Genomic DNA, 19,067 nt, shown 5'->3' on the forward strand with positions numbered 1-19,067 from the left:
TTAATTTTCCAGAAATCCCTCCCTCAATAACATTTAAACCAGCTTTAGAAACCGGTAAAAACAGCACCACCAGCAAATTACAGCAATAGCAGAAATGGGATCTAGGGAGGGTAGTGTGTACACAGACCTTACCCCTACCCTGAGGAGGTAGAGAGGCTGCTTTCGAAAGACCCTTGGCTCGAGAGGAGGAATAGAAATAAGCAAATATCAACAGCAAAGGCCAGAAAGATGATACCAACAATGTATGAACCGGAAAAATAGATGGATGAAAGCAATAGCAAGAGGAAGAGGAAGAATTGCAAGCAAATATCAACAACAAAGGCCACAAAAATGATACCAACAATGTATGAACCGGAAAAATAGATGGAAGAAAGTATAGCAATAGAAACAAGCAGTAACAACGATAAGGTACTAGAAAACCGAAGCGGAAGATAGTATGAAAACAGCCATAATACTAGCAATCTAAGAACAACCGCAAAAGGTCAGTTCTACAAAGCAGATGAATCAACTTCTGATGGTTTTATAAATCCATTGTTGAACTGGTTTCACCTATAATAGTCTAATAAACCTTGTCATATCATGTCAACTGTCAATATATGCACATAAGTGGGAAGGAAGTTGAAGAAACAGAATAAAAAAAAGACAGACAAAGGCCATCTGCAGCATTGTATTCAAATTGACTTCTCTAGCAGCAAGAATACTAAATTACATCCCTCAAGAATAGCAACAAGTATATGATACATAGTACTCTCTTCTGCAACAACACCATTGAATGACCAACAGAAATCATCACAAGGAAATGGCACTTATCGTCAGATGGATCGTCGTTAGTCACCACAGCCAAGCCATCAAAATCACAGTCCCAACTGTTCTGATTCTTGAACTGATAATACATGTTAAAAGCATAGGAAGCATTCCCTTTCGCGCTAAGATGGTTACAGGAAGAACCATACCCCAAAGCTGTGCAATCTGAAAGACTGCACGCGTAATCAATATTTTTTGGTAAGTCTTCTTCTGCATTATCTACCGCATCTGGTTTTAATACACACCACCTTTTGTGCATATAGTTTACACCTTCTACTGCAACCAACCCTTTATCTTTCTGCATCTTCCCGGATAAATCTAGCTCGTATTTTGGCTTCCCATCGAACTCAAAGATTCCCCAATGCCTCTCAAAGTTACCTGGAGCAATGCTTTTCGCGTTCTCATCAATGAGACTGAATAAATATACCTCTATTCTGCCCTTCCGAGCTGGTGTTCCTTGTCCAGTTAAACAATGTTGAATCAATCCTTGGTTAAATCTCATAGCATTTTCGATATTGGCATTTTTATCTCCATCTGTTGGCCACCCTACTTCTCCAACCACGATTTTCACTTCAGGAAAACCAGCTTTCTTCAATGACCAAACAAGAGTATCGAAATTGGCATCAAACACGTTAGTATAAACATAATCGCCATCCCTAACAGGCTTGTTTGAGCCATCAAAAAAGGCAAAGTCTAATGGAAAGTAGATGTTTCCATAGAGACTGAGGTAAGGATAGATGTTAACGACGAAAGGAGCATCATTTGAATACAAATATTGGACAATCTGAATGGTTAAATCGCGTACTTCTGGCCTGAAATCACCAGCAGAAGGAACTGGATTTGACTCGGGGGAGAAGTAAATGTCAGCATTGAATGGAATAGTTGCTTTTACCTCTGACCCTAATCCTGCTTTGTTAATGGCTTCTTGAATGTTTTTCAGAGCTGGTAATATGTATGGCAGATATGTTCCGTTGTATGTTCGGAGAAATGGCTCATTTCCTACTGCAACATACCTACATTCATTAGAGAATTGAAACTGAGAAAAGCTACTTAGAAATTTAAAAGCAACTCTCAAGAATCCTCCTATTTAACAAGTGCATATATTTTGATTTAAAAAAAAAAAGGTAGTCCGGTGCATTAAGCTCCCGTTATGCACGGGGTCCGGAAAGGGTTGAACCACAAGGGTCTATTGTACGCAACCTTACCCTGCATTTTTGCAAGAGGCTATTTCCAATGCTCGAAATCGTGATCTTCTGATCACATGACAGCAATTTTACCAATTACGTCAAGATTCCCCTTCCGTATATTTTGATAAAACAAAGGAAAATACTTGAACAACCAAGGACTAATGGAAGTTCAAACCACAACAGATGCGGATCAATTCTTATATTGTCCATGTTTCCCTTCCCTTACCTCGTCTCCCAATGTACAACAATAACAACAACAACGCCTCAGTCTCAAATAAATTGGGATCCGTTGTATGAATCCTTATTGACCATGGTTTTCCATTTAAGCTCTAACTCTTATCGTCACATACCAAATGAAAATAAAAGTAAAATTGCTCGAGCTATGATTTTTGGGAAAGAAGAAATAAATTGAAATTCTTGGAAATAAATTGCACAAACCTCTACAAACTATATAACTAGTGCATTTCTTATGACGATGCTATCCGGGCCGGCTCGCATGCACTTCGACTGTTTCATCGGGTACCTGCTACCTCCCACCAACACAGTTACCGAATAGTTTTGACGTTTAGACAGATGGGAAGAAATCACCTAGTATTTAACTATTGCATTTCTTATGATGATGTTATTCGTACTATTTCATCGGGTACATGCTACCTCCCACCAATACAGTGACCGAATAATTTTGACGTTTAGACATATGGGAATCACCTAGTATTTAACTATTGCATTTATTATGACGATGCTATCTGTGCTAGCTTGCACACACCTCGACTATTCCATCAGGTCCCTGCAACCTCCCATCAGCACAAGTACCGAATAATTCTACCGTTTAGGCGGATGGGAAGATGAACCACCTAGTATTTAACTAATGCATTTCTTTTTCCATGATTTTTAGTAAAGAAGATGAAATTAAAGAAACAAGGAGGCTATGAAATGAAACTTTTGAACCTGATTTTGACACCACCAGTATAAGCATAAGCAGAGACATTTTCTTGGACCCAAGCAGCAGCCATTAAAGGATCAGCACTCATATCATGCAACATGAAGTTAGGAATAGCAAGCATAACTTGAATATCAGTACCAACTAAAGCATTCAAAATATTTTCATCTGCCTCAAACAATTTCACTTTATCAAATCCATTGTCTTTCAGCATTTTCACCACACTCTTTGGTGGTAACTGTTGAGTTGCCATTGTACCCCAGTTTACTCCTACACTACCCCAACACCTTGTCAACATTCCCATAAATGTAAATAATCCTACAATGCACAAAATCAAGAAATCTTGATCATTTCTTCTACCCATTCTCATTTTTTTCCTTTATCTTAGCTCCCTTCAATGAATCTTGAAAATTTAATCTCCCTTTCTTGTAAGCCAAAGAGTGTGTGTGAGAGAGAGAGAGAGAGTGTGTGCGTAAAGTTTACAGGGGAATGAATGGAATCTTGATTCAGTTATTCAGTTAAGGAGGCAGGAGCCCAGCCATTTTGCGCTTCTAAGAATTGTCAGAAATATCAGTTTTTTTTTAGTGTTATTTAAATTGCTTTTTAATAACAGTCTAAAATGTAGTACATGTTATAAATATATTATATTATGGATGTTCATTTAGTACTTCGTTGTAAATAAGCTTCCTGAATAAGCTTATCCATATGGGACTCCACCGTAAATATGTTTATCTATTTAGTACTATATTGGAAATAAGCTTCCTGAAGAAGCTTATCACTTCGGTACCCGGTTATGGATAAACATTATCCCCAGTATAAGTTTATCCATACCGGGTGTAATAGGCTTATCTTTTCAGTACCCAGTTATGGATAAACATTACCCCCGGTAAAAGATTATCCATACCGGGTATAATAAGCTTATCCATTCAATACTCCGTTATGGATAAATATTGCTCTCAGTAGAAGATTATCCATATCTGGTACAGCAGCAGCTTACACAGCAGCTTGTAGCAGCTTACACAGCAGCTTGTCGTAGCAGCTTACACAGCAGCTTATAGTAGCTTACACTGCAGCTTGTAGTAGCAGCTTACACAGCAGCTTGTAGTAGCAGCTTACAGAGCAGCTTCCTTTCTTCTATAAATAGAAGAGATTTCAGTTCATTATGTACATCAGTTTGAATTCGAATAATATATCAGTTTCTCTATATACTTGTCTTTACTTTATAGTCTTTATTTTATAACACGTTATCAGCACGAAGCTCTACCATCTCGAGCAAATATTTTGAAAGTATCTGAGGTAAGAACTTTCTTTTCCTAAATAATGTCAAATCTTTCTAAACTTGAATTTGTAGCCCTGGATATATCGGGCAAAAGCTACATGTCTTGGGTGCTTGATGCTGAAATTCATCTTGATGCGATGGGTCTGGCAGACACCATCAAGGATAAAAACCAGGCATCAAACCAAGACCGTGCCAAAGCAATGATATTCCTACGCCATCACCTTGATGAGGGCCTGAAAATGGAATATCTCACTATTAAAGATCCAGTCATACTGTGGAATAATTTGAAAGATAGATATGACCACCTGAAGATGGTCGTTCTTCCACAGGCACGTTATGATTGGACTCATCTAAGGCTACAAGATTTTAAATCTATCAGTGAGTATAATTCTGCTATGTTCAGAATTATTTCCCAATTAAAATTATGTGGTGATAATATTACTGATCATGATATGTTGGAGAAAACTTTCACCACTTTTCATGCCTCGAATATGCTCCTGCAGCAGCAATATCGAGAGATGAGATTTAAAAAGTATTCTGAACTTATCTCACATCTTCTTATAGCAGAGCAACATAATGGGCTATTAATGAAAAATCATGAAAGCCGACCTATTGGTTCTTGTCCATTCCCTGAAGTGAATGAGACGAACTTCCACCAAGCTAAACGTGGAAGAGGTCATGGCCCCAGTCGTGGTCATGGCCGTGGTCGGGGAAGAAACCCCAATCATGGTAATAATAATGCACCAAAGAAGCCTCCTCACCACCAGCAGTGGAAAAGGAAGGAACAAAAGCATGAAGCGGTGCAAGCGCCAAATGTAGAAAATGCATGCTATAGATGTGGAGGAAAAGGGCACTGGTCACGTACTTGTTGTACGCCAAAGCACCTGGTTGAGCTTTATCAAGCCTCCCTGAAGAAGACAGAGAAAAATGCTGAAGCAAATTTTATTTCTGAAGATAATTTAGACTTTATGCATTTGGATGTAGCTGATTACTTTGCACTCCCAGAAGGAGAAACAAGTCATGTAATCGGTAGTGAATCTGTAGAAATGTAAATATTTTAATTTTTGTTGTTTGTAATAGATAGTATGGTTATGTAATTGTTGTACATAAATAAAAGTTATGCTTTGATAATGATGTTTACTATAATATATTTTATTTATGTTATTTTGAAGAATATGGATAACCCTCAAATTATGTTTGGATCAAAGACAAATCATGAAGATATTTGTGTTATTGATAGTGGAACAACTCATGCCATATTCAACGATCAGAAATACTTTTCTTATTTGCATAAGGAAAAAGCAAATGTTTCAACAATTTCTGGTAATATAAGTTTGATTGAAGGCTCCGGAAGAGCCATAATATTTCTGTCTAAGGGAACAAAACTTATTATAGACAATGCATTGTTCTCCTCCAAGTCCCGAAGAAACTTGTTGAGTTTTATAGATATCCGCCGAAATGGGTATCATGTAGAGACAATAGATGAAATGAACAGGGAATATCTTTGTATTACAAAGAATATTTCTGGCCAGAAATGCATTGTAGAAAAGTTACCAACTTTATCTTCTGGCTTATACTATTCAAAAATTAGTACAATTGAAGCACACTCTATCGTAAACCAGAAGTTTACGGATTCAAATACTTTTGTGCTTTGGCATGGCCGTTTGGGCCATCCCGGATCAATAATGATGAGACGAATTACTGAAAATTCGAGTGGGCATCCATTAAAGAACTTGAAGATTCTTACAAATGACGAATTTTCTTGTGATGCTTGTTATCAAGGAAAAATGATCACTAGACCATCACCGATGAAGGTTGGTATTGAATCCCCTGCCTTTTTAGAGCGTATACATGGGGATATATGTGGACCTATTCACCCACCAAGTGGGTTGTTTAGATATTTTATGGTCCTAATAGATGCATCTTCAAGATGGTCTCATGTGTGCCTACTATCATCTCGCAACCTGGCGTTTGCAAAGCTATTAGCCCAAATAATTCGATTAAGGGCACAATTCCCAGATTATCCTATAAAGGCTATTCGCCTTGATAATGCTGGAGAATTCTCATCTCAAGCTTTTGATGATTATTGTCTATCCGTTGGGATAAAAGTTGAACATCCTGTAGCTTATGTTCATACTCAAAATGGCCTTGCAGAGTCATTTATTAAACGCCTGCAATTGATAGCAAGACCACTACTTATGAAAACAAAATTGCCCACTACTGTTTGGGGCCATGCTATCTTGCATGCAGCATCACTTATCCGTCTCAGACCGACACATTATAATAAATATTCTCCGTCACAATTAGTTTTTGGTCATGAACCAAATATTGTCCATCTACGAATTTTCGGATGTGCTGTATATGTGCCAGTAGCACCACCACAACGTAGTAAGATGGGACCACAGAGAAGGATAGGAATATATGTTGGGTTTGAATCACCCTCTATTATTCGCTATCTTGAACCATTGACAGGAGATTTATTTACTGCTCGATTTGCAGATTGTCGGTTTGATGAAACAAATTTCCCACAATTAGGGGGAGAGAAAAAGGAAATCAAAAGAGAAATTGTGTGGAAAGTTTCATCATTATCTCACTTTGATCCCCGTACCCCTATATGTAATCAGGAGGTCCAGAAGATCATCCATTTACAGAATATAGCAAATCAAATGCCAGACGCATTTACTGATTTGAAAAGGATAACTAAGTCACATATCCCAGCAGAGAATGTGCCTATCCGAATTGATGTCCCAGTAGGACCATCTACTAGCATGAGAGCTAGTGAACCTAAAGCACGCCTGAAGCGTGGTAGGCCTTTGGGTTCTAAGGATCGAAATCCTCGAAAAAGAAAATCGACAAATGATCAAAACGATACTATGAAGGGATCTCCTGAAGAGACCCAAAATCTGATTAGTTCTGAGATTCCTGAAGAAATCAATGAACCCGAAGCTCATGTGAGTGAGGAACTTTTAATAAGTTCGAACGGTGATGGGATTAATTTAAATCGATTTGAAATAGTGGTGGATAATATTTTTGCATATAATGTTGCACTTAATATTATGCAAGATAGTGAGGATCTTGAACCTCGATCTGTCGAAGAATGTCGACAAAGATCTGATTGGCCAAAATGGCAAGAGGCAATTCAATCGGAATTGAAGTCACTTGCTAAAAGAGAGGTCTTTGGACCAGTAGTCCAAACACCTGCTGGTATAAAACCAGTTGGTCATAAATGGGTTTTTGTGCGAAAAAGGAATGATAAAAATGAAGTTGAAAGATACAAAGCTCGCCTTGTTGCACAAGGATTCTCACAACGACCTGGAGTCGATTTTGATGAAACATATTCACCTGTTATGGATGCCATAACATTTCGATATCTCATCAGTTTAGCACTACATGAAAAGCTTGAAATACATCTAATGGATGTAGTTACAGCTTATCTGTACGGTTCACTTGATAATGAAATTTATATGAAAATTCCTGAAGGATTTAAAATGCCTGAAGCAAAATCTCAGGAAATGTATTCAATCAGATTACAAAGATCTTTGTACGGTTTAAAGCAATCTGGGCGCATGTGGTATAATCGCCTTAGTGAATATTTGCTGAAAGAAGGTTACATAAATGATGTTATTTGTCCATGTATTTTTATAAAGAAAATGGCATCAGAATTTGTTATACTTGCTGTTTATGTTGATGACATAAATCTTGTTGGAACTCCAGAAGAGCTCCAAAAGGCAATTGAATATCTTAAGAAAGAATTTGAGATGAAAGATCTTGGAAAGACAAAACTTTGTCTTGGTCTGCAAATTGAACATTTAGCAGACGGGATCTTTATCCATCAATCTGCCTATACAGAAAGGGTCTTAAAACGCTTTTACATGGACAAAGCGCACCCATTGAGTACACCAATGGTTGTTCGATCACTTGAAGTGAATAAGGATTTGTTCCGACCTCCAGAAGAGGACGAGGAACTCCTTGGTCCCGAAGTACCCTATCTCAGTGCAATTGGTGCACTAATGTATCTTGCTAATGCTACAAGGCTTGACATAGCATTTTCTGTTAATTTACTAGCAAGATATAGTTCTTCTCCTACACGGAGACATTGGAACGGGATTAAGCATATATTGCGATATTTAAAAGGAACTCTTGATATGGGTTTGTTTTATGCTAACAAAGATAGTGCAGACCTTGTTGGTTATGCAGATGCAGGTTATTTATCTGATCCCCATAAAGCTCGATCTCAAACCGGCTACGTATTTACATATGGAGGTACTATCATATCATGGCGCTCCACAAAGCAATCTATTGTTGCTACTTCTTCAAATCACGCTGAGATAATAGCTATTCATGAAGCAAGTAGGGAATGCGTATGGTTGAGATCAATAATTCATTTTATTCGAGAAAAATGTGGTTTGGAATGTGAGAAAAGACCCACAATTTTATACGAAGACAATGCTGCATGCATAGCCCAATTGAAGGGAGGATTTATAAAAGGAGATAGAACGAAGCACATTTCACCAAAATTATTCTACACACACGATCTTCAGAAAAATGGTGACATTGATGTGCAACAAATCCGTTCAAGTGATAATCCAGCAGATTTATTCACTAAATCTTTGCCAACTTCAACTTTTGAGAAGATGGTATACAAGATTGGAATGCGGAGACTCAAATATTTGAAACAAGGTTTTCATCAGGGGGAGTAAAATACGCGATGCACTCTTTTTCCCTTACTAAGGTTTTTTCCCATGGGGTTTTCCTTATAAGGTTTTTAATGAGGCACCTAACAATGCGTATTACTAAATATGTGTACTCTTTTTCCTTCACTAGAATTTTTTTCCCACGTGGTTTTTCCTAGTGAGGTTTTAATGAGACACATTATATTTTAATGAACATCCAAGGGGAGTGTTATAAATATATTATATTATGGATGTTCATTTAGTACTCCGTTGTAAATAAGCTTCCTGAAGAAGCTTATCCATATGGGACTCCACCGTAAATATGTTTATCTATTTAGTACTATATTGGAAATAAGCTTCCTGAAGAAGCTTATCACTTCGGTACCCGGTTATGGATAAACATTACCCCCAGTATAAGTTTATCCATACCGGGTATAATAGGCTTATCTTTTCAGTACCCAGTTATGGATAAACATTACCCCCGGTAAAAGATTATCCATACCGGGTATAATAAGCTTATCCATTCAGTACTCCGTTATGGATAAATATTGCTCTCAGTAGAAGATTATCCATATCTGGTACAGCAGCAGCTTACACAGCAGCTTGTAGCAGCTTACACAGCAGCTTGTCGTAGCAGCTTACACAGCAGCTTATAGTAGCTTACACTGCAGCTTGTAGTAGCAGCTTACACAGCAGCTTGTAGTAGCAGCTTACAGAGCAGCTTCCTTTCTTCTATAAATAGAAGAGATTTCAGTTCATTATGTACATCAGTTTGAGTTCGAATAATATATCAGTTTCTCTCTATACTTGTCTTTACTTTACAGTCTTTATTTTATAACAGTACAAAGCTAAGAAAAATAGCAGAAAGAAATTAAAAAGAGAAAAATGTGTGATACTATTATTATTTAAATTAAAGGGAGCCAAAATCAATTCCTAACTAACTGGACACGTGGACACTACTTAACGCTGTCCACGTTAAAGTAAGGTAACTAATTTTTTTGGTCACATTAAATCAATTGAAATTACCTACTACAGTCTACAAAAGTAAAATCAAGAAAGTTTATCTATTTTACTTGCATTGATGGAAATATTTACTTAAGGCTGTTTGTGTAAAGCTAAGTTAACAAAAAGTAATTTTGTAAATTTACTTTTATAATGATTATTAATTATTTTATTGTTATTATAATTGATAAAATTCAGTTATTTTGATGGAACAAAAAAAATATCATTTCATTGTTATAGTGGATAAATTAGAACCAGCTTGTCAACTTCTTTCTTCTCCTTTTCTCTTTTTTTTTAAAAGAATGGTTAATTGTGCAATCAAACTTCTCTATAACGGTTTCGTTTGTTCAAAATCTTTTTAATTGTTATAACGAAGTGTTGTTACAGAGAACATATATTATAACATAGCATAAAAATTAATTCCAAAAGAAATTTAGCTTTTACAGTGAATGATTGTTATATAGCAATGATATTATAAAGCGGTCTGTCTGTATATTTAATTTTACTGGTTTATTTGTTCAAACGTTACAACACGCTTAGCCAAAAGTTCACATGAAATGAAAAGCTAAAGTAAGCTATAAACATATACTATATAAACATAACAATTAATATACATATTGCAACTAAAAACCAAACTAGATATAAAATCTACACGATACAACACGCTTAGCTACTCGAGGTAGGAAGGCCCTTTTTTTGGATAACTGTGTTGTCCAGGTCAGCTTGCGCACACCTCGACTAATTCCACGTGGTATTTTCTATCTCCCATCAACATTGAAATACATAGGACTACCAACTTCAGACATCAAAGATATCAGTTTTGCCTGCTTCTGTTCTGCTATGCAATCTTACATACACTTGAATATTTGCATAGGAACCAAACAAGGCAGCTTTGCTGGCCTCGCGATGCCATAACTCATAGGGTAATCAAAAATGGTGTTACATGCACAAACCTATACAGGAATTACATCGGCATTCTGAATATCATCACAGGTCAAGATGAGACCTTCTACATAGGTTGGAAGGAGACAACGAGCCCATTGACAGCCTGTTGAAATAGGCTCGGCTGGTGGAACGATCATTAGCACGTTCTCCTGGCGCCTTACAATGCCCATGACACTAACGGTGCTCCCTTCTTTGATGTAACTGTAATTTCAAAAAACCATCAAGAACCTTAGGTAGAGTAACATAAGTATAGAAGTATACGAATCAAAGAACTAACTCAACTTACCCTTCTTTCAGTCGCATTACACGGTCGTCACTTGAGAGGCTCCGATCAGCAAGCCATCTTAGGAAGTTGGGAGACAACTCCCTGTTACTCTTTGATATATCAACAACTGTTGTTGGTTTTACGAATGGCGCCACTTTTGCTCCATAACCTGCCTTCACCAGTGCTCTTAATCCAGTCTGAAAGTCTGATATATAGAAATCAGCAACATGTTTCTGCTACCACGAGACACAGTGAAGTCAGCAACATATAGAAGTTTCTCAATAGACATGATTTTGGAGTCATGACCAGTACATAATCCTGGGATGAGAGGAAGGGGCAAGTATCAATTGTCACCACTCACCACTTGTTATGACCTCTTAGGAGTTAAATAGTATGTATAGAATTTGCGTATCAGAAAGTTAAGTATCAAAAACAGTAACAGGATTACAAACTTTAGCAAATTCTGACCAGTAGAGGTCTAGAAATTTCCCAAAATTTAAGCCTGGAAGTTGGCATATGATGTTGGTTAAGAGACCCTTTGACTCTATCAAATCGCAGAAGTTTTGGTTGTTCAAACCATGAACATAGATAGTCCATGGCCTTATGTGCCCTGAATTCCAAACTTTTCAGCTTGTTGAAGCTTGAATACTTCCTTCAAGTTCCCATATAAGATTTCCTTTTCGGAGATTAGGTAAAGGTTTCATTAAATAAAGTACCAAGATGGTATAAAAGTACAAGAAGGAAGGCTCAAAAACAGACTATCACATTCCTCCCTAGCATCTCCATAAAATCCAAGTATTATTCTACATTTTCCACACCAGAAATACAAATTATATAGACAACTATTCTTAATCCTAGAGATATGCTTTCCTTGTCCTTCAAAACATATTTTGCTTCCTTCCAGCCATATAAGATTATAACACTTTGGCAACCTCTCGGAAGCATTTGTGTAAACTTCTCATGAGGATGGACTAATACAAGTATCAACATTATCTATATCTATGCCACTGTTATGTAAGAATAACTATTGTACTTGAAATAGCATCCAAAGATTGCTGATACCAATTGATACTGAGTGCTATGACCAAATCAAGAAATACTCAAATCGTAGTTGATATGCAAACTAACCTCCGAATGCCTGCGACCCCATGAAAAGCAACGCTGTCTAGGATGTGCAGATTTTCCACCACAACCTTTGTATTCTTGCAATTCTGTAGAAGCATATACACATCTTGGTATCCGCTGAAAAGAAGTTTCAAGGGGGTAACTGCCACAGGTGACAACCTACAGGAGAACAATTAAAATTATTCCCTAAATAACACATGAAGAGTGCAGAATTTGGAATGGAAGATTTTAATGGCGGAGAAATGGATGGTTGGCCACAACCTCAAGAGAATGCTATGACAACTCAAAACAAAACTTAAATACACTGTGGTATTCACTGAGGTTTGTTTTCAGGGGCGTCTTCACATGGATGGAATTTTCTTTCTCAATAATTACTTCCCAAGGACAGGATTCAAAAGGAATTAATTAGTAGTTTAATGATCAACTTTTGATAAGGTAGCATAATGGTAAACTTTCTGTGTGCGTTCATGCAAAAAAAAAACTAAATTGACACCTTAAAAGGAAAGAATAGAATTCTAGCAGGTGTCATCAACTCTATCACAGTCTAAACATTAATAAATACGCAAGCTATTGTGAAGCTAGTATAACTAACAAGAAGTCTCCATTAGATGGTATGAGATTGAAGGTGCCTGTCGAAAATAAACAAGATTCTTCTTTTACTTAAATGACAAAAACAATTAAACACGATTTCAACAGGAGGTTAGTTTCCATCTTCTGGGGTAGCAACATGGATATTAGAAGTCCACAGCCCTAGGTTTCAGATTTCCTAGGTTCAATTTCTACCGTGTCTATTAGAAAAGTAATATGTATGAGAATTCAAAACAAAATTCAGAGCAAAGCAACGAGGACATAGAACTATTGCTGGAGGCTTGGAGCAACAAGAAGCATAGGAAGGGTACATAGTATGCCCGGCTGACTACAGCAAAGCCCTCAAATTGTCCAAGTTTGTATGAAAAAAATGTTTTAAAGGAAATACTGAGGATAATAGTTTCAAGCTGGATTTAGTTCTTGGTAAGTATAAATGAGGCATCCAATCCTAAAGGTTGGCAAACCACTGCAATTATCAGAATCTCTTAGCGACTCTCGGCTATACCATAGGCTTTCCAGGTCTTACATGACCCTTTTTTTTATAATGGTGTTCGGGGAGCCAGATTGTCCTACACATTTGACTACTCCATCAAGCACCTGCTACCTCCCACAAGCAACGAATAAGGGCATTACATGACTTAAAGATTGCTAATAATGAGGCTTTTAAGACCAACTGCAGCCTTTGAAACTCGAGGATAAGGGGTTCACTCCCTGCTTAAACCATGCTCAGTTCACATGGCACAGGGCTCGAATTTGTGAGTTAGGTCATAAGTCCCTCAACCTTTGCCACTTTGTTCTTATTTTATTTTGTTTGTGTAAAGAAAAGTACTTGTCAACTTTTTGGTATGGCTGTTTTGGATGATTCTTTCTCTTCTTTTTTTGCTTTCGTGGAAGAGGCTGGATCAGAAAATGTGCATTTCTGAAATCCTCTACATTGAGGGGGTAATAGAAATGCAATAACAATTCCTATTTATTCATTCCATCAGGTTATTGTGAAAGGAGAACTTAAAACACATCTCGCTTTTAGACCCGTAAATGGTTTCCATTTCAAGCTTGCCTTTATACTAAAAGAATCTAGATGGGGAAATAGAAGAATCAATCTTCCAAGCTTGCCTATATAAAATATCAAGCTCGATACTCGCTGCCCATTTCACTTCTCACGTGGATTCAAATGTACTGAACTTTCTTATAATTTAATCTTGAGATGGAGAACTAGATCAAGAGAGAAATGGTTGTATTGCAATTGGACACCCTGACGATCAAACATCACCTGTCACTATTGTTGTAAAGTTGATTAGTTTACATGAAAAAGACTTCAAATTATGTGGCCCTAACAATGTCAGGGCATTAGTTATCTATTTTACAGTCTGCCTAACAAGGCAGAACGCATTTCTATTAAACTGCATAAGTTCCTTACAGCAACGTGCTCAAAGATGTGTAAAGATGTATTCTATACTAGATAATACACAACCACCTTAAGCTAATCATACAAAAATTTAAATATTACAAGTTTGGTTGTCATTTGAGACCTAAGTTGGTCATAATTAAAACAAAAGGCTGCAGAGTAAGTACCAACACCCACACGGATTTCGCCTAAATATTATAGTTGGTTCCTACTGCCATTTATATTTTATGATTGGCTTCTACATTCTACAAATCTTGAGATTTGTAAGATGAAAATGTTTAGCAATAATTATGAGAATCTTTCTACAAATGATTTTATAGAAGTTCTTTCTCAAAAATTAAGTAATCTTATTAAAGTAAAGATTATTCGTTAGGAATGTTCATTTAAAGATTATTCGTTAGGAATGTTCATTTCACATGTGATGCACAAGTTGAAAAGCTATATGAAGTACTCATGACATTATCTAGAACTATGATTTGCAAACAAAATGTATGAGGTCAGAACAACTACTAATGTTAACACAGGAGCAAAATTTATTTCTTAGACCATCTCATAATATCATGTAAAGGGTACATCTGGCTAGACGGTATATTGGAAAAAAAAGCAAGCAAGAAAGAAGCATAAGTTCTCCTGTTTTAGGTAGGATAGGAATCGCAAAGGAGAGGAGAACAGTAGATATTACCTTGATAAAGGAAACAAAGAGACAATTAGAACTTGAACACCACATACAATTAAAGGAAGTGCACGAAAACAGTATTTATTTTCTGGTATCAAAAGGAAAGAAGAAAAGAAAGGAAAGGGCGCCACAATTAAACTTATAAGATACAAAAGGAGATAAAAGGTATTTCTCTGTTGAATAGGTAATGAAAGAATACAAGATATCAGGAAGGTATATATACTAATAACTAAAAATCTATTAAAACTGCAAAGGAATAACTTACTAAAAAAAATGGAAGTATATATACTTCAGCAGAGGAAGTAACCTATATTTAAAAAAAATGAAAGTATATTACATATCGACTTATTATATCATATTTTCCTTCCCTTCTATCTTTCCATTTTCCACTTTTTAAAACAATTCTTCCACATTAAGAATCCAAGGAAAGACTTCAGAGTAACATCAAATCACAGTACTCAGCAGCCAACAATTTCACATGACTAAAACACCACATAAAGCTATGTGCTTTAACCTTTCCTTAAGCATAATTTAGGTGACTTCAGGCAAAATCAATACGGAAAATTCTCTCTTCAACTCAAATCAAAGTTTAACAAATATCCCACAAGCACACTCAAAGTCATTCACACACATGGTCATTCACCTCAAGGACAATATGGTAAATGACAATCTTAAAACTACTTCCTCCGCTCCACAAAAAGTGATTTTTAAGATTTCGTCACACCCAATAAGAAGATCACTTAATTACATTAATTATGACGGTTATTTGGCTGACTAAATTAACATTTATCTCTCCTCAACATTAATACATAAGTATTGGTTGACTTTAGGAAATTGTTCGAATCATTGTCACTGATTTGGACCAAATTTGAAACGCTAGATAATCGCTTATTGTGGACCGGGAGCGAGTCCTACTAAACAACCATAACCACCACCTAATGACAAATCATGAGCTAAAAGAAAATAGAATATAGACTTCAACATCACCAAACAAAATTTAATAAGAAATCAAATACAAATTCCAGAAATAAAATAATGTTTCTTCTTGATACTCCTTCCTTTTTAGTCTGTTCCAAAAAAATGATACTTCTTTATATTTAGAAAGAATTTAATTTTAAAATTCACAATTTATAATTTATATATGCCAGCCAGAATATAAAATGTGCATAAGAGTGTGAAATTACCCCAGTAACCTTCACATACTGTCCATCAACAGCACCTCTAAGCTCAGCATCAGGAAATCTTCTTAAGAACCCCACTAAGCCTCGTTCTTTATACCCATAATTCCACAGTAAAATCACCAAAATTGGAGTTAAAACTCCGCCAACACCCACTAAAATCACCGATTTTTTAACTGCCGCCATCACAAAAGCACCCGCCATTAAAGCCATTAGTAACACAACAAGTAAAACCCACATTGCCACTCTTGAAACCCTAAAACCCATCTTTATATCATCGCTCAAGCTGGTCACGGCGGAGCCGTAGACTACTTTCTTAAATGAACTGGCCGGTTCGAGCTGGCCGGACCGTCGACCAATACTGGAACTCAACGGACCGGAGGTAATGAGACCGGTAGGCTGAATTGGGGTCATTATTGGACCGGAACCGGAGGAAGAGGATCTTTTCGGAATTGGGCCGGAGTTAGGCCCGGATCGGACGGGTCCGGATCCACTATTATGCTGTGAAGAAGATGAAGGCCTCAGAATTGGTGGGCCTCCAAGAGGGTGGAGGTTGTCCCCACTTGAGAAATCGATACCGTACATTTTTCCAAGCTCGCCGGACTTTTTAACGTCGCCACCGGTGTAAGGAACGGCACGAGATGCGACTGTAGGTTGTTTTTCCTTGTGTTGTTCGGGTCGGCCCGAGACGATTAACCCGTTGCTTAGCTGGTGCGACCCGGTTCGAGAACCCATTTTTTTAGAGAATGAGAATCCAAATTGAAGCTCTGAAGAACGAGGAGAGTGTCGATTTGGAGTGTGAAAGTGTAATGTAGCCAATGGAGTGGAAAAGGAGAATGATGAAATTAGAAAGTGGAAACTGGGGATTTGAAAAGACAAAAAAGGACAGTAATTTAAATAAGATGATTAAGTGGGCATTTGGACATAAAAATTGTAAAATTCCAAAAAAAAAAAAAAGTGAAAAAAAATATCAAGTGAAAATGTTGTTTGAAAATTAGAGTTTTGTTTGGACATAAATAAAATTTTAGGTTATTTTTGAAGTTTTGCGAGTGATATGAGCGAAAATTTTGAAAAATAAATTTTGGAGTTTTTCAAAAAAAATCATATCTTCAAGTGAAAAAATTAGAAATTTTACTGCCAAATACTAATTTCGAAAAAAATTAAAAAAATTCCGAAAAAAAAGTAAAATATTCTTATGTTCAAACAGGCTCTAAGACTCATCTCAATGAATGCAACTTCTTAAGTTTTGATATGATAAATAGGATTAATAAATATGACTATAAAAGATTAAAGTATAAATATGATTGTATTCTCATGCACGCTTTATGTTGTATTAGTGACAAGAGGGGTTGCTCTGATGGTAAGCAACCTCAACTTCCAACCGAGAGGTTATGAGTTCGAGTCTCCTCAAGAGCAAGGTGGCAAGTTCTCGGAGGGAAGGATGACGGGGTCTATTTGGAAACAGTCTCTCTACCCTAGGGTAGGGGTAAGGTTATGGGTACTGGGTTGTTGTTGTTGTTGCTGCTGCTTTACATTGTATTAGTGGAGGTTTAGGGGCTTGAAAATTCAATTATAGACATGTGTTTAGAGATAATGACATTTGTGTCCCTGTCTATAAATAGCAGTACAACATGCGCTGTCTTTTTCCAATCTAGGAGGTTGCTAAACATTATCTTATTTTATATTATTTCTTTTATAAGTATTTTTATGATGTTATTTGTTAATAAAAAATCAATGAGATTCGGTGGATGATTGTCAGTATAGCCCATCAATTTAATTTGTTTGATATTAATTGATTATATTTTATGCATTAAATTACTTATTTTTTCATGTCCTTGTAATTGTTTTTCCATTTTATTTATTTGTGTCGGTAGCAAATAAGCCATCACCATCTTTTGGTCCTAGTTTGGTAAGTGAATAGATTGTTCGTCCCAATTTTATGATTTTGACAATAAAAGGTTACTAAATTTAATTTAATAAGGTCATTTTCAATTAGATTAAAACAAAATTAATTGGGCTAATGATATGTCAAATTGAAATAAAAGCCTTCCTACATGTCATACTTTGAATTGATTGCGTATCATTCTCGTATTATCTTAGTCTTCGATTTCTATTATTACATGTTGTTTATCTTGTGTTGGTTTTCTTATTGATTTGTTATTTTAATGTTATTATTGTTCTTGCATTTATTATTTTTAACATTGATTCTTTACTTTTTATTTTTAATATATTTTTTGATAGAAGGACTATTTATTATGTGATGAATAATTCAACAAATGAGTGAGACAAAAGGCAGGTTGAAAATAGAAGATAGTATATAAGTGAGAAATGTCAATATACACTAGTTTTGTTCAATATTTAATGTAACTTTGATTAATGGAATATGAATTCTTTTTCCCTTGTGATTCAAGATTTTCACTCCTTTGATTGTTCAACAAAATAACTTGAGTTAAAAAAGAAAATCACTTTTTAATGTCTATATTTTTAAATATTATACGTAGACATCTCATCTTTAAACTTTATTTAAAGATTTCCACTACTTAATCTATAGTAGACATAATTACCTTTTATTGCACTAACTTTATTTTATTAATCACAAATCTACTCCCACCATAAATTGTCAAATGAATACAAAATAAAACAAGAGATGCAAGCTTTTAAATATTCTTCTTTATTACATATTTTTCAGCTTCTTTAATACTATTTGTCTAAGGATACTACTACCTATCTATATAGAATAGGAGAAGCAAATACACTACATTAAGACAAGTGTCTTAACAACAAAAAGCCAAGTGGCATTGTTAAGACAAAATAAACTACTTTTCTAACTAACTTTTTTTTGAATTTTAAATTTTGAATTAAATGGTTACACTACTTTAATTAATAAATATAGATATCTTATAATTATGATAAAAAACGAAAATACAAAACAATATTCTACTTATTCAAATTGGAGTTTTAAAATTATTTTATAATAAAAAAATAAAAAACTACCGATTT

General features: G+C 35.8%; 2 protein-coding genes across 2 annotated transcripts; both read right to left on the bottom strand.

Annotated features, from left to right (window-relative positions):
• Positions 1–700: 700 nt before the first annotated feature.
• LOC104220533 (glucan endo-1,3-beta-glucosidase 8) lies at positions 701–3,295 on the bottom strand. The gene is made up of 2 exons (XM_009771415.2): positions 2,940–3,295; positions 701–1,817 (listed from the first exon to the last, which is right to left on the bottom strand). Exons 1-2 carry the CDS (start codon positions 3,293–3,295, stop codon positions 701–703), a joined length of 1,473 nt encoding a protein of 490 aa, XP_009769717.2.
• Positions 3,296–10,355: 7,060 nt separating this feature from the next.
• Positions 10,356–16,933, bottom strand: LOC104220532 (uncharacterized membrane protein At1g16860). The gene is made up of 4 exons (XM_009771414.2): positions 16,074–16,933; positions 12,224–12,379; positions 11,117–11,328; positions 10,356–11,031 (listed from the first exon to the last, which is right to left on the bottom strand). Exons 1-4 carry the CDS (start codon positions 16,800–16,802, stop codon positions 10,839–10,841), a joined length of 1,290 nt encoding a protein of 429 aa, XP_009769716.1. The 5' UTR covers positions 16,803–16,933; the 3' UTR covers positions 10,356–10,838.
• Between the last annotated feature and the right edge of the window lie 2,134 nt (positions 16,934–19,067).

This window comes from Nicotiana sylvestris, chromosome 5 (genome assembly GCF_000393655.2).
Source record: "Nicotiana sylvestris chromosome 5, ASM39365v2, whole genome shotgun sequence".
Lineage (NCBI taxonomy): Eukaryota > Viridiplantae > Streptophyta > Magnoliopsida > Solanales > Solanaceae > Nicotiana > Nicotiana sylvestris.

Bases quoted from the DNA above. Each gene is read 5' to 3' on its own strand.
- LOC104220533 (XM_009771415.2), bottom strand. From the start codon at position 3,295: ATGGGTAGAAGAAATGATCAAGATTTCTTGATTTTGTGCATTGTAGGA. The intron at 1,818-2,939 runs GTTCAAAAGTTT...TAATGAATGTAG, and splicing joins ACTGGTGGTGTCAAAATCAG to GTATGTTGCAGTAGGAAATG.
- LOC104220532 (XM_009771414.2), bottom strand. From the start codon at position 16,802: ATGGGTTCTCGAACCGGGTCGCACCAGCTAAGCAACGGGTTAATCGTC. The intron at 12,380-16,073 runs GTAATTTCACAC...GTTCTCCTGTAG, and splicing joins AGTATGTGAAGGTTACTGGG to GTTGTCACCTGTGGCAGTTA. The intron at 11,032-11,116 runs GTAAGTTGAGTT...TTGAAATTACAG, and splicing joins GTAATGCGACTGAAAGAAGG to TTACATCAAAGAAGGGAGCA.